Here is a 26,305-nt window from a genome sequence, read left to right on the forward strand (position 1 = left end):
TATTAGCCCTGCTCTCCTTTCATACCTTTATGGTCCTTTCATACCTTTATGGTCCTTCAGTCGAGTTTTCCACATGATTTCTACATGATTGATTGGTGATAGGCCCATCTCCATTAGGCATTCTGGAGTCCTCTAAAGACCATACTGCTCCTCCAATTTCTGGGTTTCTTGATATACTTTGCTAAGTCAAATCTGGTTTCTTCTAAAAATATTCAGTTTATAGAAGCCTGAATAGACTTGCTTCAAGAAAAATAATCTTTCCCTGTTGAAAGAGCCGCATTACTGATTAGCCTAGTAACTAGCCACGTAACTGATTAGCCTTGTCTCTCCTTCAAAAGGACCAAGCATTAACCAGGTTGGTTCTGGTCCTTCTCAGGCACATGGCTGCTGCAGTGCATGTGGTTCCTTTTACTTGTCTCAATGTGTGGTGCCTTCAAAGCCAATGGGACTGACTGTCTACCTTTTATCCCACAAAATCTCTTACCCTGGGACAAGACCATCCCTGCAATGATGGATGAATCTGGACATTCTAAAACTGTTGTTTTTTTTGTTTCACCACATTAATTAACTGTATACCAGTGCTTTCACCAGGGGGGTGAGATGCACACTGGAAAGGTGTAGACCCATAGATAGTTATCCTCTGTGGAGAGTCATCTACAAATCAACCACTGGGAGCTGCGAGCCTCATTTTGAACTGCTCATGTCGGTGGACTTGAAGTTTCTCACCTGGAAAGTTTTTCTTGTGCTCATAACATTGGCATGAAGAGCAAGTGAACTACAGGCTCTAGCAAATTTGCCTACCTGTATTCTCCATAGATGGCAGAATGAATTAGTCATAAATACCTGCCTGAATTCCTGGAGAGAAGTCCTGAACTCTTGACAGCTGGATCTGTAAAGCATGGATGTCATCCATGCTTTAGGGCTAATTCATCCTGCTGTCTATAGAGAACTATATTTTACAGATAACACTGAGGAAACAAATTTGCTTCAGTTGGGTCTATTACACATGGTTTATGCATTTCTACCAGTAGATGCAGTCAGAGATCAATAGACTCGTGGATATCACTCCTTATATGCATTTGTGCTGGCACCAGCCTGCCAGTATTTTCTACCTCCAGCAGATGGTAGAGATGTTTCCCATGCTGGAATATAAGGCCTGGTTAGGCTGATGAGTAGGAAGATTATGGTAGACTGAGCCTCCCTCAGGTGGGCAGGACCCAGACCCAAAGACAATGCTATTAGGCTTGGCAGCTCCTGAGGTGTTGGCATTAGATTCCTTCTCTCCATTGAAGCACTGCAGAGGACAGAAGGACACTGTGTGAGTACTTGGTGGTGCCACCTCCACACTTTCTTCGCTGTGGATGGAAAATGAAACGGAAGTCCTCTTATTTTCGTGCTTGATTTACATTCAGCTGAATCCTGTTTAAAAAAAAAAAAACAAAACAGGGCAGACTCAGCTTCTTCAGTGAAGGCTGCCCGGGGAAGTAGCAGGGCTATTTAGAATTTTCTTAAAGGCAGAGATTTAAGAATGTTGTGGTGGTGGTCACTGAACCCCATAGCAGACCCATGGAGGGTGCAAGTTCCCAGCAGAGTCAGGCATTGCATTAGGGGCTGATTCAGACCCCCATGGTGAGGTCTCATTCTCATTTACTAAATTGCTTAATGTTTTTGTGTACTTAATATTTTAAATTCCACAGCCTATTCATGCCCCTCTAGTCTATAGATTTGGGGTGGGGGTTTTTCCCCAGCTTTCTGTGCTTGGCCCCTGATTTCCATATCATGCACTGAATGAGGAGGATTCAAGAATTTATAAAAAGCTGAATCTTAAAACACCTCTGTTATGTAAAATGTATGATATTAATCCATCTTGCTAATAAGTTCTTGCAGTAATATTAACTTCAGAAATGTAATGTTTACCTAATTGATTTGATATTTTCTCTGCAAGCTCGAGCTCAATGGTGTATGTAAGTAACTTCAGATTTATGTTAAGTGATTTGTTTATGGTCATGCTGTGAGCGATAGAATTGAACAAAGTTCTTATAGTTTAGTGTTATAATGACCATTACACAATAATTTGAGCTCAAATGTAAATATTTATAGGTTAGTAGTGTGATATGAATGCATCTGTTTACAATTAAATTAGTAACATTGTAACTTAGCAGCTGCTAAATTTATGCATAGTGTAAATGAACTACAGGAATTCATTTTATGTTCAATGATTTTGCTTTCAGTCGCAGTTTGGCAGAAGCATGCTCAGATGGAGATGTGAATGCTGTCCGCAAACTGCTAGATGAAGGAAGAAGTGTGAATGAGCATACAGAGGAAGGAGAGAGCCTTCTTTGCTTGGCATGTTCAGCTGGTTACTATGAATTGGCACAAGTAAGTAGTGTGCAAAATTATGAACATTTAGCTGTTTTGTGAGAGCAGTTAGACCACTTGACAGGAAATATTCTGGGCAATTTTTCAGCACCTTCAAAAAGTGATTTCCCTTTTATTCTGCGTCCAAACATTGCTTTTGCTTGCAGTAAGATTTTTTTATTTGAGGGTCAGTTATTGCTCAGCTCAGGTGCTAACTGTTCTTTTCTAGGGCTCAGGCTGTTAAAGTTGTGCTATATGTTCTAAAAATATTCATAATGGGGAGTTTCAAAGGAGAAGCTGACTTAATTAAGATCATGGGTCCAGTTGTGAACCCTTTCCTGCTGCCGAAGGGAATCATGGCGATGATACTCCCCACCTGGAATGCTGATGTAGATGGATGCCACTTAATGTCAAGATAAATACTTGAGGCCTACAGCACAAGCTATCAGCACGCTGCCGAAGGCCTCAATTTATCTTGTAGATGGGTGTGCGGCTTTGTCCAGATGGGGAGGGAAAGGAAATCGAAAGTATATTCATCATCTCCAGTTCTAGCTGTAACTCTGGGCCCGATGGACAACCACCTACAGCAGATGGGTGAGTTGCATCTCAGTGTCTGTGTAGGAAGCCCCCTTTTGGGAGCTTCCCAGAGTCCTGAAATTAGACTTCCTCCCCACCCTCAGCTTACTCTCTCCAGGCTGAGAGTTTTGACCTTCCACAGGTCAGAGACACAGCTGCAGGTAATGGACATTAAGCAGTTGGTACTGCTTTACTTGTTGGAGTATCTGCTCCTGACCCTAATGGGTCTATTGGTGTCCAAGAAAAATCTAGACTTGCTACATTAGATGAGGGGACATATTTTACTGAGCTATGTGTCCCTTGCCGGTCTGTGGAAATTGATTGCTAAATTGGATAAAAACATATCCCAAGCCATCTCACAACTTAATTCCTTTATGGGCGAGACCAGATCCTCCTTTCAGTCAGATTTATATTTCCTGTCCCACTCAGGTTCATTGGAGACCTTTCCTTTCACTGAAGCGTAAGGTTACCGCTTTAGGTGTTTCTTTCTTTTTAAAGTTTCCTTGCAGTTGCTTTGTATCTTACCAATCTAACAAATTCATATTTACAGATCTGCATTTATAAATTTTTATTGTGAATAAAAATTCTGAGCAAGGGTTGGAAATTTAGTATATCAGGGAGAGTAAGTCAAGGCAAAAAGATAATTAGTATTTTGTATTACTTTTCAATGAGAAGTAATTTCTAGTAGTTCTCCCCCATTATTATAGATAAGATTTTGTAGTCTTAATTTTTTTTTTTTTTTATAATTTATTGTGATCATCATTGCTTTGCTTTATTGTATTTGTAAAATTTTCGTTTCCTAGAATGTAGCCAGGTTGACTCTGGACCAATGGATATAGTGTACTCCTGATGGGAGACTGAGTTAGATTTCAAAGCTGATGTCAGCCTACATATACCCATGCAGGAAGCTCTGCTCTTCAGTATTTCTCAGTCTCCTAAAGCAGATAGGGATACTTCCACACACTAAAATAGTGTTAGCAATTCTAAAACAGAGAGAAAATTTACCTCAAGGAGATGAGCCTGCTCTTCTGCGGTGATACCTAAGGGTCCCTCCCCCAGTTGAGAATTCCTGAGGTGATTTCTGAGTCCCTCAGAGGTAAGCCTCGGTCTGGTAGCCGGTTCCTGGCGTGGAATTAGCCCCCAGAGTGGCTGAGAGGCAGCGGGTGCAGAATCGAGCGTGGTGGTGAAGGTAATTCCTTTTCCCCCCGCAGCTGGAGACAGCCCAGCACGAGACCAGGAAATGCCAAGACCAGGTAAGGTAGAAACCTAAGTCTCCGGTCTCCAAGCCTCGAATAGCTGCACAGATCGTCCCTTCCGGCATCTGTTAAATCGGGTTGAGCATCCCCATCCCAGCTAGACCCCGATCTGGTGCGAGGTGGAGACCCTCCGGGGGAGGGGGGGTGTTACCATCTTGTCCGCGTGGTCATCGGTGCCATTTCCCCCCCTTGATTGCCATGCTGACCGCTCAACTGAGCCGTGCGCACAACCGGCTTGTGCACTCAGCGGTATGCACATCTGTGCCGGGCGCTCGGCGGCCTGCACAAATAGCACCGTGCACAAACTAGTTATCCTGCACATGCATCCTGCATGCACATCGTCGGCGCACCCGGAGTGCACAACTAAGCCTCCTGACGTGCATTCCAATGAGCACAGACTGGTTTTTGAGTCACTCCACGCGTACAAATCATGGCAACGTCTGCCAAGAAGGCCAAGGGACAAGCACTCTGCCCAGCCTGCCATCTGAGAGCTGCGCAACCTGAAGTGGCCTCCGCCCTATGCCAGCAGTGCGAGGAGGCTCAGGGGGAACCTAAGCAGGCCCCCCCCCCCACAGCCAGTAGAGGGTTCCAGATCCACTAACGATAGTACCTTGGACCTCTGTATCTCTGACTCGGCGCCTACACAGGAAGACACCTTGGGGGCCTCCACCATAAACCCACTGGGATTCAGTATGGACCCAAGGACCTTTTCCGGGGTGGAATTCTTCAAAGGGCTGCAAACCTTTGTCCAAGTGCAATATGTACCGCCGGCGACATAGTCTCCACCAGAAGCACAAGATCTTCCAAGCACCTCTCGGACCTCTCGAGACGTGCACCACCTAGGCAAGAGCCTTCCTACAGGGGATATAGACACCTCGGGGGATGAGACTGACTCCCTGGAGGAAGGGGAAATCCCACCAGGGATGGAAACATACCAAAACGAAGCTGCGATTCTTTTCCAAAGATGAGTTACCAGTTCTAGTGTCTCTGACCCTGAAGACGCTGGCCATTCCAGGCACGGGTACCGCAGCGGAGCCAAAGACTAATCCCGTTTTGGTGTCCCTCCATCAGGCCTCATGCTATTTCCCAGTGTTGCAGGCCGTACAACAACTGATTGACCTGGAATGGAATGCCCCGGAGGCCAGCTTCAAAGGATGATGGGCCTTAGAAGCCCTATACCCCCTGGAACCCACGGCCAAGGAACTCCTATGGTTCCCAAAAGTGGACACCATGGTCTGCGCAATCTCTAAGCCCACAACCAATCTTGGTCGAAGGAGGAGCGGCATTCAAGGATGGCCAGGACAGACATCAGGAAGCCATCCTTAAGCAGTCCTTTGTAGCAGCAATGACCCTGCTGCGCCGTAGTAACACATGCCTGCTTGTTTCTCTCCAGAGACACAACCACGTCCGGTGAAACATTAGAACCGGCTATATCCTTCCTCACGAATGCGACCTCAGACCTAGTGCGCACCTCTGGCAGGGACGTCTCCTCCATAGTGGCAGCCAGAAAACAATTATGGCTCCGAAATTGGTCGGCCGACGTGACCTCCAAAGCAAACCTCACGAGAATGCCTTTAAGTATTCCTCTTGTTTGGAGGCAAATTGGAGGTTAGTCAACGAATGGGGCGAATCTCCAGTACCTTGTCTACTGGAGGACAGGAACAAAAGAAACCAGGCAAAGGCCTACATGTGTCCACTACATTCCCTACTGTCACGATGGAACCCGACGTCCCAGAACTATTCCATTCACCCTCCAGCTACCAGCAAAGGTTCGGACCCAGCTCCAATGATAGCAACAGGAAGACCATCCCCACCAAACTGATTTTGCTCACCAAGGTTGCGAGGGTGGGGAGCCCACTGGTTAGGGACAATGGGACAAGGAAGAGGCGGGATGGAACATAAACTGGCTGGAAGCCCAAGCAGTCAGACTAGCCTGTCTACGATTAATCCTCAGACTCCGGGGCGAGTCTGTCAGTCATGTCGGACAACACCACTACAGTTGCCTACATCAACTGCCAGGGAGGAACCAGAAGCCAACAGGTGTCCCTGGAGTTAGACCCCCCCCCTCATGGCGAGGGCAGAAACAAATCTGCAAGGCATCTCAGCCTCACACATCGCAGGAAAAGACAACATCTCTGTGGACTACCTCAGCAGAGAGAGTCTAGACCCAGGGGAATGGACGCTGTTGACCACAGCTTTCCAGTTGATAGTAAACCGCTGGGGAACCCCAGCCATGGATCTACTGGCAACCCGGTCCAATGCCCACGTTCCCAAGTACTTCAGCTGCAGACGAAACCCGCAATCCCATGGAATCTACTCTCTTGTCCAGACCTAGCCACAAGAAGACCTGCTGTATGCTTCCCCCATGGCCACTACTGGGCAGGATCATCCACAAAATGGAACACCACAAGGGGCTAGTACTTCTAGTGGCCCTGGGCTGGCCAAGAAGACCATGGTATGCAGATGTGCGAAGACTTCTTGCAGGGAACCCTCTGTGCCTACCTCCTCTCGGGGACCTTCTCCGGCAAGAACCGATCCTCCATGAAGACACAACTCTATTCTCTCTTATGGTCTGGCCCTTGAGAGGACTCGCCTGCAGAAAAGCAGATACTCTAAGGCAGTGATTGACACCTTGCTCCGAGCACACATTCTCCACATCTCTAGCTTACATTCGAATATGGAGAGTATTCAAAGCCTGTTGTGAAGACCGTGAGATCCTTCGGACAGTCAAAATTCCTATGATCCTGGAATTTCTGTAGGACGGCTTGAAGAAGGGGCTGTCCCTCAACTCCCTCAAGGTTTAGGTGGCCGCACTGGCCTGCTTCAGAGCCAAAGTGGACGGCATCAGCCTATCAACCCATCCAGATGTTTCCTGCTTCCTGCGAGGGGTCAAACAAATCTGACCACCATTAAGGTTGCCGGTGCCCCTATGGAATCTTAATCTAGTACTAGACTTCCTAGCGGAAACTTCCTTCAGACCAACACACGGTCTGTCACTACGTCTCCTGACCTTGAAGACTGCATTCCTAGTGGCAAAATCTTCAGCCCATCGCATCTCCGAACTTCAAGAGCCATCCTGTTGGCAACTGTTCCTCAGGTTCACACTGAGAGCCATACAGCTACACACTGTCCCCTCCTTTTCTACCGAAGGTAGTTTCTCAATTTCATCTCAACCAAACCATCTTGCTGCTATCTCCAGACGAACATAAGGACTCTGAAGACTCACGCCGCCTTTGCCACCTAAACATTGGCAGACTCCTAGTCCGATACCTGGAAAGATTGGAATCTGTGCGAAAGATGGACCACCTATTCGTCCTTCAAAGCGGGAAGAAAAAGGGGGAAGCGGCCTCACGGGCAACCATTGCCTGCAGGATCAAAGAAGTAATCAAGGCAGCCTACGTAGAGGCAGGGAAGCCTCCACCTCTGCAAGTCAAGGCCCATTCAATAAGGGCCCAGGCAGTGTCCTGGGCGGAAACCGAGATGCTGTCACCCGCCGAGATCTGTCGGGCGGTGACGTGGTCCTCCATACACACCTTCTCCAAGTTCTACTGCCTGGATGTCCAGGCCCAGGAGGACACAACCTTTGCAAGGGCAGTATTAAGTGGGCCACGGCAGCCTATCGCCCTGTTCGGGAGTAGCTTTTGTACAGCCTATTGGTCCTGAGTCCATCTGGCTACACGCTAGGAAATGGAGAAATTACTTGCCTGATGATTTCGTTTTCCTTAGTGTAGACATATGGACTCAGCACCCTGCACATGGCTGCCCCAGAATCCAGGAACCTTGGGTGACAAGCCCCGAGAACAAGACAAGCACGGGTAGGCCAGGTATTACCCCTAGTTCAAGACACCTATAGTTGCCGGGTGTCTGCATTATCCGGTTGAATGCACTGGCGGTCTCCATTTGGAAATCAGTTGAACCAGTCCTAGTTAATCAAGGTAACCAAGTTATTCAAGTTATTAAAGCACACATTTTCCACAATTGCTTTTCGAGGAGAATACTGAAGAGCAGAGGTTCCTGACGTCAGCTTTGAAATCTGACTGTCTCCCATCTGCTATCAGAAGTACACTATACCCATTGGTCCTGAGTCAATCTGTCTATACTAAGGAAAACGAAATTTATCAGGTAAGCAATTTCTCCAATAAAGAAATAATTGAAAAAAAATGTTCATACCAATTCTTTTTGTCGTGTTGGTTTGAATTTTAGGGAGTGATGGAGGGAAGTGAATTTTACATTAGTTTTTGTATAATTGTCATTGTCCTATACTTACACTCAAATTACATATTTTTGTTTTTCTTCCTATCATTCTTTCAAAATAGCTTATGGTGGCTTTCAAAAAGCACTGGATGTTCTATGTATTGGACTTAATCTATTAGTGAGCTCTTATTTGGGAAAAATGGCGGGAAATATCCATTCAAAATGAGAAGTCCTTAATACATAGACCTGTTTTGACCATAAATGAAATATATGGCCTTCAGCAAGGATACCATTGTAGCAATTAGTGAGCATATCTGAATGTAAAAAGAATCACACATTACCTCGTGGTATTTGTAAGCCACCGTTGCAATTTGGTTTACCACTTGTTTTCCTTGGAGTCAAATTTTCTACTCTCTTCTGATTTGATATGGTATATGCTATAGATCGTATTAAGTGTTGCGTCACATAATCACAAAATTTTAGTCTGATAAGCTTCAGAAAATAAAGGTTTATAAATACATTTCCTTTTTTTTAAATACTTTGTAATAGTTTCTGCTGATGAATATATTAAATGCCCCCACAAAGTGTTTTGAGATCGGTGTTTCAATGTGCTGAGAATATAAAAAACTTCAGAAATGTTAGCAATTGTTGAAATAGCTCTTAGAAATATTTTTTCATTTCCTACCTTCAGGTGTTACTTGCTATGCATGCCAATGTTGAAGACCGTGGGAATAAAGGAGACATTACTCCATTAATGGCAGCTGCTAGTGGTGGCTATGTTGACATTGTGAAATTGCTACTTGTTCATTGTGCTGATGTCAATGCTCAGTCTTCAACAGGTATGTATGTGGTTCCCATTTTAAGTTTGTTTGATCCCAAGGTTAACATGAATTTAGGAGAAAGCGAGAGATCAACTGAAATGTAAGGTATTGAACAGCTTTAGATGGGTCGTGGTCCTTTGTCTACCATCAGCAGTTACTGGAACATGGCTGATATGCCATTTTGTTTTAAAAGGACTCTATGGAGCATGTGGGAAACTATAGATGGTGATTGGCATCAGTGCTGGGCAAAATGATAGTGGCTTGCAAAAGTATCAGGAACCCCCCCCCAAGTTAGAATTGTGTGGATTACAAATGATACATTCTAGACAGTATGTTTATTGCAACCCAGTATGCTCTTAAAGTAAAATTTCAAAGTGACAGTTCATTATTTCTCTGCATTTTTTAATAAAATAAAATTAAAAGCTGAAAAATACTGCTTGCGTAAGTATTCAGCCCCTTCAGACTAGTACTTGGTGGAACCACCTTTTGCTGCAATAATAGCTTTCTGTTGGGTTAAATTTCTTCCAACTTTGCATACTGTTTGGGAGTGATTTTTGTCTGTTCTTGGCAGATTTGTTCCAGATTTGGTTGGATGATGCTTATGGATTGCAATTTTCAAATAGTGCCACAGATTCTCAATTGGATTGAGATCTGGACTTTGACTTGGCCATTGCAGAACATTCACCTTCCTGTTCGTATCCCGGATCAGTCCAGACAAGTGGGTTTATGCATCCCTACCAGCAGATAGAGGCATAGAACAAAACTTTGAGGCACTGCTACTTAAACAAGAGTGCCATCTGCAGTCCCTCAGTATTTCTGTCTCCAGAAGATGTTAAAGGTGCATACCTGCAGTCTGGAGTTCTTAGAAGGAAAAGATTTAGGGTAAGAGAAGGATTTGGCTCCTTCATGGGCCATCGCTCAAGTAGAGCAGGGCGAGAGGGAGGTTGGTGATCCCTGTCTGAACTCTGCCCTTCTTTACGGGGCAGGGTAGATAGCCAGAGGTCCTGGTTCTCTCTCCCCCTCTGGGCCCTTCACTCTCTCCGTGAGCCTGGCTCCTTAGCTCTGCCCTTCATAAGCAGGGGAGTAGTTATTTCCCCTTTTTTTTTTCTTTTGGCCTGTCACTTTATCGTGAATTTCCTTAAAATGCTCCTTGGTCTTCATTTTCACAGCTTTCCTTCAGATTCACAGTCTGACCAGTGGTACTGGAATTATTATTATTTTTTTTATCCAGAAAAGCTGACCTTTTTTAATGATTCACAGGTAGAAGCCAATTGTTAGGGCAAGATCTTCATCTGTGTAAAACTTGGAGCTTCCACAGCACAGGGGTTGAATACTTACACAATCAGAATTTTTCAGTTTTTAAATGTATTTTATAAAAAATGCAGAGAAATAATGAATTGACTTTGAAAATTTACTTTGAGTATACTGGTTTTCAATAAACATACTGTCTGGAACAATTTGTGTAAGTGTAAGCCACACAAATCTGACTCTTTTTGGGAGGGGGGGTGTTGAATACTTTTGAAAGTCTCAGTGTATGATGAGCTTAACATTTCCAAGAAATAAATGCACAGGAGGTAGATCTTTTAATGGAAAGGAGGCTCTGGAATGAGAGGTCATGAGTTAAGAATATAGGGGTAGGGTCAGAAGTAATCTAGTGAAATATGTCTTCATTGAAAGGTTGATGGACTTGAAGAATAACTTCCCAGTGGAGGTGGTGGAGATAAGGATGGGACAGATCTCTGAGGGAGAGAGAGGAACTATAAAGCTGAGCAGGGGATGTGGATGAGCATACTGGATGGGCTGCATGGTCTTTATTTGTTATTATGTTCTGTGCCTTTGTTTTGTATTGTAAACTACTTTGGGTTGAACTGTATTCAAGAAAGGTGGTATAGAAGTATAACATGACTACCTTAATCCCACACCAGAATGGAGATATTACATTCTTTATTAATGGTCAACCACTCTGATCATGTACACCTCTGGTGATCTAGTATAGTCTGTATACTACTAACATTTTTTCTTCTTTCTTCTCAGGGAACACAGCTCTTACATATGCTTGTGCTGGAGGATTTGTTGATGTTGTAAAAGTGCTGCTGAAAGAAGGGGCTAATATAGAGGATCATAATGAAAATGGGCATACACCGTTGATGGAAGCAGCCAGTGCGGGCCATGTTGAAGTCGCACGAGTGCTCCTGGAGTATGGTGCAGGCATCAACACACATTCTAATGAATTCAAAGAAAGTGCACTTACTTTGGCATGCTATAAAGGTACTGTATATGAATAAAAAGATATATTTTATAGCACAAAAGTCAGTAAAAACATGCATGGTACTATCAGAGTATAACTTTGCTGAAGTTCAGGTATTTTGTAAGAAGTTACTGTCAGTCTTTGGTAAGGCAAATTACATTAAAGCAGAGATTTTCATACCTGTCTGGTTTTCAGGATAACCACAATGTATATGCATATGAGAGATTTTCAAGCATTCCCTCCATTGTATGCAAATCTTTCATGCATATGCATTGTGTATATCCTGAAAACCAGACTGGGTGTGTTCTGAGGACTGGGCTGAGAACCACTGCACCAAAAGCAATCACAAATATCTGAATTAGTCTATCTCCAGTGACTTGCAAATCTAAAATCCTGTTGGTTTAGTTTGCATGGTCTAGCAGTGGAGATATGTTACTGTGCGAGTTGATGTGTGGGTATCACACCAGGGCTTGTTAATGTATGTATAGGAGAGTGCCCAAGGAAAGTCCTACAACACTGAGTGTCAGTACTTAAGACCTTGGTAGTTTTCATGGTGAGTAGGATATGCAGAACTTGGGTTTGAGTTGGTGGTAGCATCAGAAAAGGGCTGGAGAGAGATGGTGGGACTTTCATTATTACCATATTTTCCAGTGCATAAGTCAGTTTTCCCCCCCCCCCCCCCCCCCCAAATAATGTAGGTGTGACTTGTACACCTGTGCAACTTATCCGCTGCACTTTTCTCTTTCTCTCTCCCCAATTCGTCCGCTACATGCTGTGCTCATCCTCAGGTATGCCCCGCCGCCATGTGCCTCGCTCTCCAGTTCGTCTGTCACATGCTGTGGACATGCACATGTATGCCCCACAACCACGTGGCTAGTATGCATGATCCACCAGTGCGCCATCAGTCGCTATCGCTGCATCAGTCAAACAGGGGATGGAGAGGTGCGTCTTATCCACCAATGCTTGTGCAGATTTTGCCTGCAAAGGTCCTGTTTAGGCAGGGGTGCAACCTATACTCTGGTGTGATTTATACACTGGAAAATACGGTAATATGCCTGTATTCTCACTGAATTTTTATAAGGTATATTTGTGTATTTTATATTTATATATATATATCTATAGATAGACATTTCCTAATATTTAATACTGTCTCTTATGTCTGTAGGCCATTTAGATATGGTTCGTTTTTTGCTTGAAGCTGGAGCAGACCAGGAACATAAAACAGATGAAATGCATACAGCTTTAATGGAAGCCTGCATGGTATGTTAAGCCCCCCTTATCCCATTTCTTAAAGTGCCACACTTTCTCCTGAAATCACTTGTGTTTTAAATAATTTGTATTTTATGTAACTAAACGATGAATTCTTTAATGAATGAAATTTAGTTTAGAAAATATTAATGACGTATGATAAAATATTTAAATGATAGTGTAAATGACTTAATTTTCATCTAGTAGTAAAGCTTCTTCCATTTTGTTTTTTTAAATTTGATACTAATAGAGCTGAGAATCTCAAATTTTATATCTAAATATAACCTTTTAATAAACATTTTTATGGGGCAAAAGTATAGAAATTTGTTTTAGTTTAGGACAGTAACATTTTCTGAACATAAATCTGGAAGAATAAATATTTTGTAACAGTTTTTTTCCTCTTCTCACTTGATTTGAACATTACAATAGGATGGACATGTGGAGGTAGCTCGTTTGCTTTTAGACAGTGGTGCTCAGGTGAATATGCCTGCAGATTCCTTTGAATCTCCACTCACCTTGGCTGCATGCGGTGGACACGTTGAGCTAGCAGCCCTGTTGATAGAGAGGGGAGCAAATCTAGAAGAAGTTAATGATGAAGGTTACACACCATTAATGGAGGCTGCTCGAGAAGGACATGAGGAAATGGTTGCTCTGCTGTTGGCACAAGGTATGAGAAATATATGAATTATAGCTTTGTGAAAATGTTATGCTTACATTGACTTTCAAGTTTATGCTCATCAAAAATAGTATTGCTAGTGGCTTGCTTATGTATCTTTTGGACATCCCTGCATACCAAAATATGACTTATCTACCTGCTTGACAATATTTCTTCAAACTTTAGACTTTCTTGTTTCTATCCCATGATCATTCATGGTTCTCCCTTTTTCTTAGATGAATACTTCATACTTTCTGACTGTGGTAGATGCAACTATTGAGCAAATTGTGCTGTTGGGCCCCCATTTTTCTGTGAAAGAAGAGTAGTGGGAGTGTTTGAAAGGATAATAAACTAATTGCACCTTATACCTAGTATTCTTATCTGCTGACTTAATGGGTACACTATTTTATTTTTTAAAATATTCAAATTTGAAAGTGGAAACCTACAAGCTGTTCAAGTAATGCTTGAAAATAGCACTTGGCCCATATACATACTTATGTAATGTTTGTGCTTCCTGACCAATTAAATGTGGTAGGGATGGAAGATGCAAGAACAAATAAGTTTATTTCCAGCAACTGCATGGTTAAGAGGATTTTGGCAAGTCTAGCACCCGATGCAATAACATGCCCAAAAATGTGTAGCCAATAGCACCCGTCACTTGTAAATTCCATGTAGATGAGGCTATTAATTAGCCCCCCAATGCAGAAAATCGCTGGGCACCCACTCACATTTAATGCAGCAAATTTAACTCCATCCCCAGAGGTGGCATAAAGTCAATCCACAAGTCAAGAGCTCATGAGAAATTTAAAAAATACGGTCTTCTGGGGTTCCTCCTATTTAGTAGTATTGTGACTCTTAAATTTATTGCTTGCAGTGTTGAAAAATGAATGTATATTGGCTTAAGAAAAAGTTCTCCTGGATGCCTAATTTAGATGCCCATAGCAAGGGGTGCTTAGCTATGGGCATCTTCAGCAACATGAGCAAAATCTTCCAGAAGTGGGATAAAAATGGATGCTCCTGTTGTGCCCATTGTAATTGTGGGCGCTTGATTCATTTGAGCACTAGGGATGCACAATTCTCCCCAGCGCATCCTTTTTTGCACAGCCCCTCATTTAAATACTACATCAGGTGCCCAGTGAGATGTGGTTGCGTGCATGTTAAGGAAACGGGTGCTCAATACAAGCACCCATTTTCAACGTGTCTTATTGCATCAGCCCCTCGTATGTCTGGGGGCCGCCCTCCTGGACAGAGATGGCTGAATTTTCAAAGAACAAGCACTTGTTCAACACTAGTGAGGGTTGTGGAGAGTATCTAGTCTACTTCACCTATGATATTTTCAAAATGTCATCAAGAGTTGCTGCTTTGGCTCTTGGTGCCCTCAGGCTTTCTTGTTGCAAGACTCAAGCCTGAAACACCATCACTATCTTATTTTTAGTTGCAAAATGTGTGAGGCTTGCTTCGATTTGAAGCATCCCATCAAGCCACATGTTCAGTCATGAGACTCAGTGTGTTCTTACCCAGCTGATGAAAGCCCCCTTTGAGCCTCCAGCCTCTTAGGAGCTAAAGTACTTGACCTGGAAGGTCATCTCTTTGGTGGTGATTACTTCACTTCAGACTACATAGTCAGTGAGCTCCAGGCTATAGTAAATTATGCACCTTATACTAAATTTCATTACAATAGTGAAATGCTCTTCATCCCAAATTCTGCCCAAGGTACTGTTGGAATTAACTAGTGTTCATCCTGTTAACATTCCCCAGGCCATATGTTCATAAAAGTGAACAAGGCCTGTACTCTTTGAATTATAAGAGAGCTGTCAAAGGCCATAGAAAATCCTCGTGTCATCCCCCGCCCCACACAGCTTTTTATTTTTTGTTTTTGTTCCTTTTATCCCAACAGGCCTGGAGTTGCAGCAATCAGACAATTTTTAATTAGCAGATTGAATCTGTTGTGCCAAGTAACATTAACTTTTCTGGGACCAGGCAATTGTGTGCCCTAAATCTGGTCACTAGCTGTCTCCATAGCATAATTGGGACTTCTTACTCCAGGGGCTGTGAATGCTGCCTCTTTAGTATTCCTAATGAACTGGGAGAGCAGAAGACTAGTCGTCATAGTATTTGATTTGTATAACAATATGTACTGTTTACACTGATGAAACATTTTAAAAAGTATCAAATGTTCAGTGGCGATCTTAAATGTATAAATAATTGAACAAATTTGCATACACATGCTGATCATAAATACTACAGAGTAACTATTATGTCTTTAGGTGCCAATATTAATGCACAAACGGAAGAAACACAAGAAACAGCTCTTACTTTAGCTTGCTGTGGCGGATTTTCAGAGGTGGCGGACTTTCTCATTAAGGCAGGAGCTGATATAGAGCTTGGTTGTTCGACACCTTTAATGGAAGCTGCTCAAGAAGGACATCTTGAACTGGTTAAATATTTGTTGGCAGCAGGTATGTTAAATTAAAACTGCAATCTTATATTGTGAACTAGTCAATGTACAACAAAAGTAGTGAACATCCTTGCAGAATGCTACAATAAAATTTAGTTGGCAGTTTATAAACTTTAGTTAGTTTTTTTTTTTTTTTTTTTATTTCAAAACATGTTTACAGTGCCTAAATGCTGTAACCAGGACCCACATATATGGCTCTGGTCATGCCATAATTGTCATGGTGTGTTTGGATTACCTTACACACTTGTAAATAAGATGAATATAAAATAAAATTGTCTTCAAATATAATTGTCCTTTTGAGTCACATGCCAGTTCATTTGGGATATAAAGTACTAACTTGCATTGGATAATGTATGGAAGAATAGAAGAACTAAAAGGTTTTAGCACGAGATTATCCTAAAATGTCATAAAATAGTGTAGGCAATAGTTCTGAAATAGATCCCCTGGATCGTTCCTTACACAGTTAGATTTTTCTTATTAGGCAATCGTCTAAGCCAGTATCATATGTTGATTGTTACTTACTTTACACTTTAGAGTTATGTCAACGGAGATATACGCCTCGTGGGCGCGGTGGCTCCTCCAGGGGTTATTCTTCCCGGTCTCAATCTTGGTCCCAGCCTTTTTGTGGGCACCGGCCCTTCCGTGAGGGAGCATCTCAGCGCGCCACCCCAAAGCCAGCCCCACAATGAAGTTCGGTTGACCCATTCCTCTGTCCCCCTTCTGGGTGGTAGTCTCTCCCTGTTTTTCGAGGAGTGGGTCAAAATCACGTCGGACAGTGGGTTCTCGAAATTGTCCGAGACTGTTACGCTTTAGAATTTGCTAGAGACCTACCGGACCTTTTCGTAGTCTCTCCTTGCGGCTGTCTCAAGCAGGAGGCGGTGGATCAAACACTTACCAGGCTTCTGAGTCTGGGCGCCATTGTCCTAGTTCCAGAGGAGGAACTTGGTGCTGGTCAGTATTCCATTTACTTTGTGGTACCCAAGAAGGACTGTGCTTTTCGTCTGATCTTGGACCTCAAGAGGGTCAACCGGGCCCTCAAGATCCCACATTTTCGCATGGAGATTTTGAGAGCGGTTATTGCGGTGGTTCATCCCAGCGAGTTCCTCACCTCTCTCGATCTAACAGAGGCCTACTTCCACATTCCGATTCGCCACGATCACCAGAAGTATATTCGCTTCCACATCCTCAACCGGGATTTTCAGTTTTGGGCGTTGCCCTTCGGTCTGGCCACCGCACCACGCACCTTCACCAAAGTCATGGTGTGGTGGCGGCTGCCCTCCGCCGAGAAGGAGTCCTGGTCCACCCCTATCTGGACGACTGGCTCGTGTGGGCCAAGTTGGAGAGTCGCTGCCGGCAGGCGGTAGATCGGGTTCTAGCTCTCCTCGCCTCCCTCGAGTGGATAGTCAATTTTCCCAAAAGCAATTTTCAGCCTTCCCAGGTGTTGGAATTTCTGGGGGCCTGCTTCGATACTCGGATCGGCAAGGTGTCCCTACCTCGCGCTCAGGCTCTCAAACTTATCGACCAGCTGCGAAACCTTCTCTCGCTCCTTCTCCCGACAGCGTGGGACTACCTCCAAGTACTGGGCTCGATGCCTCCACCATCGACCTTGTCCCCTTGGCGTTTGCGCATATGCGACTGTTACGGAGAGCTTTGCTATCCCGTTGGCAGCCGGTGTCGGAACAGTTTTACACGGTTCCCTGCTTTCGGCCTCTACCATCGCCGCCTTGCAGTGGTGGCTTTCGCTTCCTCATCTTCTCCGGGGAATGCCTCTTCAGACTCCACAGTGGATGGTAGTAACCACAGATGCCAGTCTCTCCGGCTGGGGTGCAGTATGCCAGTCCCAGACCATGCAGGGGATCTGGTCTCTGATTCAGTCTCGTTGGCACATCAATCGGCTGGAGGCCCGGGCGGTGCGTCTGGCTCTATAGGAGTTTCTACCCCTGATCCGCGGCAAGGCGGTGAGGGTTCTCTCAGACAACTCCACCACCATTGCTTATATCAACCGTCAGGGGGGCACTCGCAGTCGCCTGATTGTTCTAGAAGCCAGCCATCTCTTTGCCTGGGAGGAGTGGCATCTGGATTGCCTGGCGGCCTCCCATATAGCAGGCAAGGAGAATGTACAGGCCGATTTCCTCAGTCGCCAGTCTCTCGATCCGGGAGAGTGGGAACTCTCGGAAGAAGCCATGGATCTGATTGCCAGCAGGTGGGGTCCCCTTCACCTGGATCTCATGGCGACCTTGCGCAATGCCAAGGCCAACAGGTTCTTCAGCTGCTGGAGAGAGCACTGCTCGGAGGGAGTGGATGCTCTAGCTCTCCCCTGGCCCGCAGACGTCCTTCTCTACATGTTCCCTCCGTGACCTCTGGGAAAAGTTCTCCGAAGAATAGAACTCCACCAAGGGCCAGTGGTTCTGGTAGCACCTGAATGGCCTTGCAGCCCATGGTTCGCAGATCTCGTCAACCTGGCGACAGAAGGACCTCTCTGGCTCGGCCATCTTCCTCGTCTGCTTCGGCAGGGGCCCGTATTTTTCGACCAGGCCGATTGCTTTTGTCTAGCGGCCTGGCTTTTGAACAGTCGCCTGAGGCATAAGGGCTATAAGGAGGAGGCTATCTCCACTTTACTGCGGGATCATAAGCAGTCGACTTCTCTGGCTTATGTACGCGTTTGGAAAGTCTTTGAGACTGTGCGGAATTGGGGGTCTCGGCACGCTCCGCTCCAGTTTCGTTAGTACTTTCCTTCCTCCAGAAGGGTCTCTCCAAGGGTCTCTCCTTCAGTTCCTTGTGCATGCAAGTCTCCACTCTTGGCTCTCTTCTCGGAAGGGTCGAGGGTCATCCCTTAGTGGGCCACCCGGACGTGGTTCGGTTCTTGAAGGGCGTCAAGCACCTGCGGCCACCTGCTCGCTCCACTTGTCCGTCGTGGAATCTTAATCTCGTCCTTTGGGCTCTGTGTGGCTCCGTTCGAACCCCTCTGTCGGACTACGGTAAAGGACTTCACACTCAAGGCGGTTTTTCTCATTTCTATTTATTCCGCTTGGCGGGTTTCAGAGATACAAGCCTTGTCCTGTCGGGAACCTTTTCTGCGGTTTTCCGATTCAGGAGTCTCTCTCAAAATGGTGCCGCCTTTCTTGCCGAAGGTTGTTTCCGCTTTCCATGTCAACCAGTCGGTGGAGCTTCCAGCGTGTTCTCAAGAGGAGATTGCGGGTACCGCTGGGGGCGATCTCCAGCGGCTTGATGTAAAACGCGTTTTACTCCGATATCTCCAAGTTACCAATGACTTTCTGGTCTTGGATCATCTTTTTGTCCTCTGGAGTGGTCCAAATCGGGGCAAACTGGCGTCTAAGTCTACTATTGCTCGATGGTTGAAAGAGGCAATTTCCTCGGCCTATCTTTGCCAAGATCGGGTGGTTCCTGAGGGTCTAAAGGCTCATTCGTAGCGTTCTCAAGCTACTTCCTGGGCAGAGTCAATCGGTTTCTCCGCAAGAAATCGGCAGGGCAGCTACATGGACGCCCCTGCATACTTTTTCTCGACACTACCGCCTGGATGTGCAAGCACCGGTTTTTGGTTCCTTTGGTCGGCAAGTGCCTCGAGTGGGACTGTCTCGATCCCACCCGGTTTAGGGAAGCTTTGGTACATCCCACAGTGTGGACTGATCCGGGTACGTACAGGGAAAGGAAAATTAGTTCTTACCCGTTAATTTTCGTTCCTGTAGTACCACGGATCAGTCCAGATGCCCTTCCTTGTTCTTTCACATCATCCACTCGAAGTTTTTCCTACAAGTATTAGGAGGCCAGTACTGTATTCTTCTCTTCTGAACACCGGAAGCATTGGTTTTAATGACCAAGTATATGCAAGAGCGTTTCTTTCTACAAAGTTCCTTAAAAGGTTATAGAGTTACTCCATTGAGTTTTGAGATTACTATCTTGATCTTGTTCTTTGTGTTTTTTTCTGCTTTGACAATGGTTATACTGAAGGGCTGCAGGGTAGGCTCTGTCCTGATATAGGATACCCTTTCAGTTTTGGTCTGTCTCCATCTGCTGGGCAGGAGGCTCAACCCACAGTCTGGATTGATCCTTGGTACTACAGGAACGAAAATTAGTTCTTATCCGTTAATTTTCCTTTCTTTATTCAGCACAGAACATCATAAAAAGCCCGACTCTAGCAGAGTACAGCTGAAATTTTGATTGTGCTGACCCACTGAGGGCTGGTTTGTCATTGAGGAGCACGATTAAATGCGGCGACTCTAGACCGATTTATGGTCGGCTGACATTAAGATTTTGACACACATTCAGAGAGGCTGAACTGCTGTATGGAGACATACCACCAGCATTAGATGTAATAGCCTCTGAAGCAGCTCAAAGAGTGAAACTTGTCCTGTCGGGCTTTTTATGATCTGTGCTGAATAAAGAACTCCTGGGGTTCACTGATCCCTTTTTCTTTGGTCACTAAAGCAGTATTAAAACACCCTTTTGTAATTATACGGAATAACTTAGTCACAGTATAAACAGTTTACAGCAAATGATTAGAACAAATAAGGCATATGCATCTTATTTCTTACAGAATAAATTAGTGAACATTGATCTTTTGTTGCATTATATGTAAGATAGGGTGTTTGCATGTGGATAAGGCATGTTACATAAAGCGATTGCTGAGGGTCACTGTAAATTTTATTCTCAAATTACTTTAAGCTCTACCAATAAGGGCAGAGAATCTAGGTTCATAGATTTTAACTTTTTGTTTGGGATGGAGTATCTGAAAAGGAGTCTGAGTTGTGGCAAAATAAAATTGATACCAAACACCACACTAATTTTATTTATTCAGTTTTTTCATGCCTGATCAAAATAACATTACAAGTATGGTACAATATAAGATTGCCTTTCCAGGAATCACAGCAAAACAGTATAAAGCTATAATAAATGAACATAAACATACATACATTGTACAATAAAATTTCCTTCCCAGGAGTTATTTCTAATCTTTGCTTATGTTAAATCAGTTGCCATTTTAGATTTGTGTAATTATATTTGTAATTCTAGTTCTTATGAACATTTTGGTGTATCATTGCTTTCAGAATGACCAATTGGTACTGTACTTAATTGACCTACTTTGAACATTTTATCTCAACCTATTATCTTTTCTATCTTATTTTCTGCTTTCTTAATCCTAAACTGCTTAGGATAGAAAATGCCCTCTCAACTGATACCTACGATAAATTTTAACCATTTATGGTGGTATAGCATTGAATTGTTTATAGCTCATATAGTATATGACACATTTATTAAAGGTAGGTCTTAATTTGTGCAGTCACCTAACTTTACAAATCCATTTTAAAAAGGTAAGGTATTTTTGTTTGCATTAAGATTTAACACATCATTCTCTTTAAATGTTTTCGAATAGGCGCAAATGTCCATGCTACAACTGCTACAGGAGACACAGCATTGACGTACGCATGTGAAAATGGACATACTGATGTTGCAGATGTATTGCTTCAAACTGGGGCTGACCTAGTAAGTTTAATTTTTATAAAATTGTACATTTTACATCTAAATTTCATTTTTTTTTGTGTGAAGCTGATGAATGAATTGTATGTTATGATACTGGATGATTTCATCTAGTGTGGAAGTTATATCAATTACACTTGTATTAAACTCATGAATTTCTTCAGTGGACTATTGGAATAAAGAAACAATGGTTTTAAATTCAGACATGTGACTCACAATTTCATCTTTTGAATATTATTATGTGTATAAATGCATGTCTATGTAAGTTTGTGGCAAAGTAAGCATGTTACATACTGAATACCGGTTTGTCTTCTGCTCTGCTTCTTCATGAACATTGCTAGCATAAGAGTATTGGGTTACAAATCCTTTAATGAAACTCCAATGTTATTGAAATTGACTTTTGAATTTGGTAATATGGTAGTGGTACAACTCTGCAGTTTTAAGCTGTTCTCACAGCACAAGCAGGATGGTAGTCCTCGCATATGGGTGATATCATCAGGATGGAGCCCAATGACGTCACCCATATGTGAGGACTAACATTCTGCTGTCCTGTGAGAACACCTGTTACAGGTAAGCAACTCTCCTTTCTTGTCAGTATTTTTGACGCATATTACTCTCTAATTTAGTCCAGTTCATGGGTGAAAAATCTGATAATTCTATGTGAATAGATTGATTTTATGCACTTTCACTGTCATATGCCTTATGTTAAAAATTTTCTAACAGGAACATGAATCTGAGGGCGGAAGAACACCCTTGATGAAGGCTGCAAGAGCTGGCCATTTGTGCACTGTACAATTTCTTATTAGTAAAGGTAATAGCAACTGTTTTTTTTTTATAGACATTTTTATTGTTCATATTAAAGATCATGCAGTCAATATAAATACAGCCAAGCAAAAGAACAACCAACAGTTCGTTATGGTACTGTTAGAAATTTATTTTTTTCAAATTGTGAACTTGACTTTGATATTTTTATGTTGATCTTATTTTGCACCCTTTAAGAAGAGGAATTTGTTTTTTGATTTATGCAGGAAGCACATATACTGTATGTAAAAGAATGTCGCCAAACTGGGTCAAGTGTTTTGCACCTTTTGGCGAACTCAGCCATTTTACAGCAAGCAATTAGGCCCATAGTCTAGTGCTTTTTTTTTGTCAGAATTCTGCTGCTCCTTTGGGCTATTATTTATTTATTTTAAATGATTTATATCCCACGCCTATCAATGTTCAGGGCGGGTTACAATAGTACATTCATAATTAAATCTAAACATAAAATCCTAAGACAAAAATACACCATAAAAACTGACAAAATGTAGGAAACACCTTTAAAAGAAATCAAAATAGGTAGGAAACTGGGAATTGGTTATTGGGATTCATACAAATCCATAAAAGCTTGCTTAAATAAAAAAGTGCTTTAAGGCTTTCTTGAATTCTCTGGAATTGCTTATGGATCTAAGGGTTTGAGGTATGGAGTTCCATAGGATAGGTCCTGCAATGGAAAATGTGTGTTCACGTGTCACTACAAGCCCTGTAGTTTTAGGAGAGGGGACTTGTAACAGTAATTGGGTGTTTTCTTTGTTTTTTGTTTAAATACATTTTGGAAGGGGATATAAATGAAGGCTAGCAGACAACCAAGTGTTGTAAATGAGATTGTGACACTGAGCCTACAGTTTCAGGTACCCAAGGTTTTCTCCTATTTTATATATTCCCACTCCATCTCGCATAACTTCATTGCAGCAACAATTCTCTGATGGAGCCATGCATCAGGGCGTGCTTTGAATCCCTGCAATTGTGACTCCTTAGTCTGGCCACTGGATATCACAGTGTGTGGTATTTTGTACTCCCTCCCATCAGGGGCTGCAAATGCTGCTTCTGGAGCATCCACAGCTTCAGCTGATCTGGTGTACAGAAAATCACCCAAATTTAATTGAAAACCATGTTTTCCATATGGTAGTGCACAGCCCTGCACTGAGCCACCATACTGACCCCTTTTTGGCATCCATTGTATTGTGGCTTGCTTTCAGATATCATGTGCCTGTTCTGGGAATACAGTTTGAAGCCCACTGATGTGCTTTGTTGCCATGTCATCTCTGAAAAAAAATCCAAGCAGGATCAATGAATGGTACAAAAAGATGCTATCTTACATTGTCCGTTTATTTCACTGCAAACGGTTAAGAAAATAAAACTGAGAAACAAGTGGGCTGAGCAACATTCTTTCTAGCCTTTATTGATTTATATTCCTCCTTTCAGGCACATCAGTGGATTACATTCAGGTACTGTAGGTATTTTCCTGACTCCAGAGGGTTTACATTCTAAGGGCCTCATTTAATAAGCATTTTTCCATATAGACAAGAAGAAAAGCCTTAGTAAATCAGGCCCTAAGTTTCTACCTTAGTTCTAGTCCCAGTGCATTAGTTATAGCTAAATTCCCAACTTTGCATCTCCCCTGACAGCATTCCCCAAGTTTAAAAACTCAAACTATCTAATGTCATCTCAGTTAACTAGGTTTAGCTGTTCAGAGGTTATAAGGAGGGGGGACACACATTGATATGAACAGAGGCTTATCAAACAGAAGCTAAAAAGAAACTTGACAGAACAAAATATCTAAACTTGGATCAAATAACAGAGGATACATTTTCGTAGATGTACCTCTTCTATAAACTGCGGAGGGGAACAGAGCATGGTTGGCATCAGTGACTACTGCTAACTAGCATGGGAAGAACGCTTTTCCAAGTTTAAAAAACGCTTTCTAAGTTTAGTAACTTAGTTATGCTCAAATGTTCTCTGAAGACAAGCAGCGCATAATAGCCTTACTAGTGGGTAACATGTCTGCCCTTACACTGAACAGATGTTTGCACCACAGTTTTCTGGATAGGTCTAAAGGCCTGTGTTGTACATATGTGGGAGCTGCCACTCTGCCAAAGCCCGGTTATTCCCCTCAGTATATTTTTGTCCACCAGTGATGTCAAATTTTTGAGCTGCTGTGGCCCTGTTGTGATTTCTCCATTTTTTAAAAACACATTTTCTTAGGCATTCTTGACATTCTCTGTGAACAAGAATCGTAATATCGGCCACACAAGTAGGTGATGTCATCTGGTAGTGCAGAGATGGGAAAAGCGCTGTGCACAGAAACTTCCGTGCATTTAAAAAAAAACTTATATTTGATTCCACTTAATTCCACTATTTGAGATCAATGTCTTGATCCGATCCATTGCTTTGCAATGTTTTAGCCTTGATCATGAAGGTCCTTGTACATTTAACTGTTATATTGGGAGTGTATTAAACATTAAGGCCTACTGCATTATTAAAATTGAGTGGAATCTGTGTTACATTGTCAGTTTTCATGTGAATTCAACTTCAGACTGTGGGAAGTCTGACATGTGGGTCAGAAACCAAGCCATTAGCCACCATACATTTCTCCTGATGATACTAACTCATGTTGCTTTTCATAGTGTACTGCAGGAGTTCTCAACTCAGTTCCACAAATCACACCTAGTGAGTTGGGTTTTCAGGATATCAGCAACAAATATGCATAAGATTTGCATGCACTGCTTCCATCACATGCAGATTCATTGTGGATATTCTGAAAACCTGAGTGGCTAGGGGGGTATCCTGAAGATTGGGTTGAGAATCCCTGGTGTGTGTACTGGGTGACCTGAGTGGTTTGAGATGTGGGTTGTATTTTATCAAAACTGGCTAAGTGAAGTCTTATCTTCAATATTCCTAACACATTAGAATTTTCTGCCTAAGCTATGAAATAAACATCTAACCAAATAAAATTATCTACTGTTTTGTATGCTAAAATGTATCCCTGAAATACTGCAGGATGAATATTTTATATTCCAGTATTTTTAACACAGACCCCTCCACGGAGAAGCATATTCTAGATCAATACAAGCTGTTTTTATTATAGTTTATCCAAATCTACTGTTACATTCTGAACATTTTTTATACAATCAATATTTTATTCATTGTACCATGTTATGTTTAAACATTTACTTCTGAGTTGAGAAATTCAGATAACTTTGTCAGTGTAAAGATGTAGAGGAGGATATTTATTTTAAGGAAATATTTGTTTAATATATGCAATGTTACATTCAAATAGCACTCACCAGGGTAAAAAAAAAATCCTTGGTTCTCTATATTAGATAGCTTTTGGTAATCTTTAGAAACCAGGGAGAAAAAATGTTGGATTTTAAGGTGTCATACCAGTTGGATCCAGTTAAATTAACATTAAAACTCTTAAAGCATCCTGTCAAAGCAACATATAAAAAGAGATGGTTTGTGTGTCAATGTATATAAATTGTTGGCTAACATATATAGAAATTTTTGCTTCTTTAAGAATACAAAACTAAACTGTTTTTAACCTTTTGTAGGTGCTAATATTAACAGGGCTACAGCTAATAATGATCACACAGTGGTGTCATTGGCATGTGCTGGAGGTCACCTTGCGGTTGTTGAATTGCTGTTGGCGCATGGAGCTGACCCTACTCATAGGCTCAAGGTAGTATTTGATTATAATTAAGTCTAATTTGTCATTGTACTTTCATTAGTGCTTTCTTTATTTCATCTGCTATATTCTTAAAGGTAATATTAGGTCATGTATCATGTCTTATGCACAGACATTGAACAGACAGTTGGATTTGCCAGTTTAGAAGCAACATGCATGGAAGGCACCCTGGGCGGCATATCTCTCCATTTATTTAATTAGGAAATCATAATACTTGCAGTGATTTGTCAGTTTAATACTGTAATAACTTATCTTTTGTCTCCCCACTTTCAAATAGGATGGCTCCACAATGCTTATTGAAGCAGCAAAGGGTGGTCATACTAATGTTGTTTCTTATTTATTGGATTATCCAAACAATGTTCTGCCAGTTCCAACCACAGACATGTCTCAACTTACTCCACCATCTCACGATCAGTCTCAGGTAAGATAAAATGGTTGTAAGAACTTGTTAACTTTAGGTGGTCATACAGGACCAAGAAGATGGGATACAA

At 42.7% G+C, this 26,305-nt stretch overlaps 1 protein-coding gene across 4 annotated transcripts in view; it reads left to right on the plus strand.

Moving 5' to 3' along the window:
• LOC115079775 (ankyrin repeat and KH domain-containing protein 1-like) overlaps positions 1-26,305 on the plus strand; it is a 187,418-nt gene that overhangs the window by 71,272 nt on the left and 89,841 nt on the right. For all 4 annotated transcript variants that reach the window (XM_029583624.1, XM_029583623.1, XM_029583625.1 and 1 more), the window contains exons 4-13: positions 2,232-2,379; positions 9,076-9,223; positions 11,240-11,473; positions 12,619-12,713; positions 13,131-13,368; positions 15,624-15,815; positions 21,207-21,316; positions 22,034-22,121; positions 25,681-25,808; positions 26,092-26,235. In XM_029583624.1, the coding sequence (XP_029439484.1) occupies positions 2,232-2,379; positions 9,076-9,223; positions 11,240-11,473; positions 12,619-12,713; positions 13,131-13,368; positions 15,624-15,815; positions 21,207-21,316; positions 22,034-22,121; positions 25,681-25,808; positions 26,092-26,235 (1,525 nt within the window). The remainder of the gene's footprint in view (positions 1-2,231; positions 2,380-9,075; positions 9,224-11,239; positions 11,474-12,618; positions 12,714-13,130; positions 13,369-15,623; positions 15,816-21,206; positions 21,317-22,033; positions 22,122-25,680; positions 25,809-26,091; positions 26,236-26,305) is intronic.

This window comes from Rhinatrema bivittatum, chromosome 18 (genome assembly GCF_901001135.1).
Source record: "Rhinatrema bivittatum chromosome 18, aRhiBiv1.1, whole genome shotgun sequence".
In the NCBI taxonomy this organism is placed as follows: domain Eukaryota; kingdom Metazoa; phylum Chordata; class Amphibia; order Gymnophiona; family Rhinatrematidae; genus Rhinatrema; species Rhinatrema bivittatum.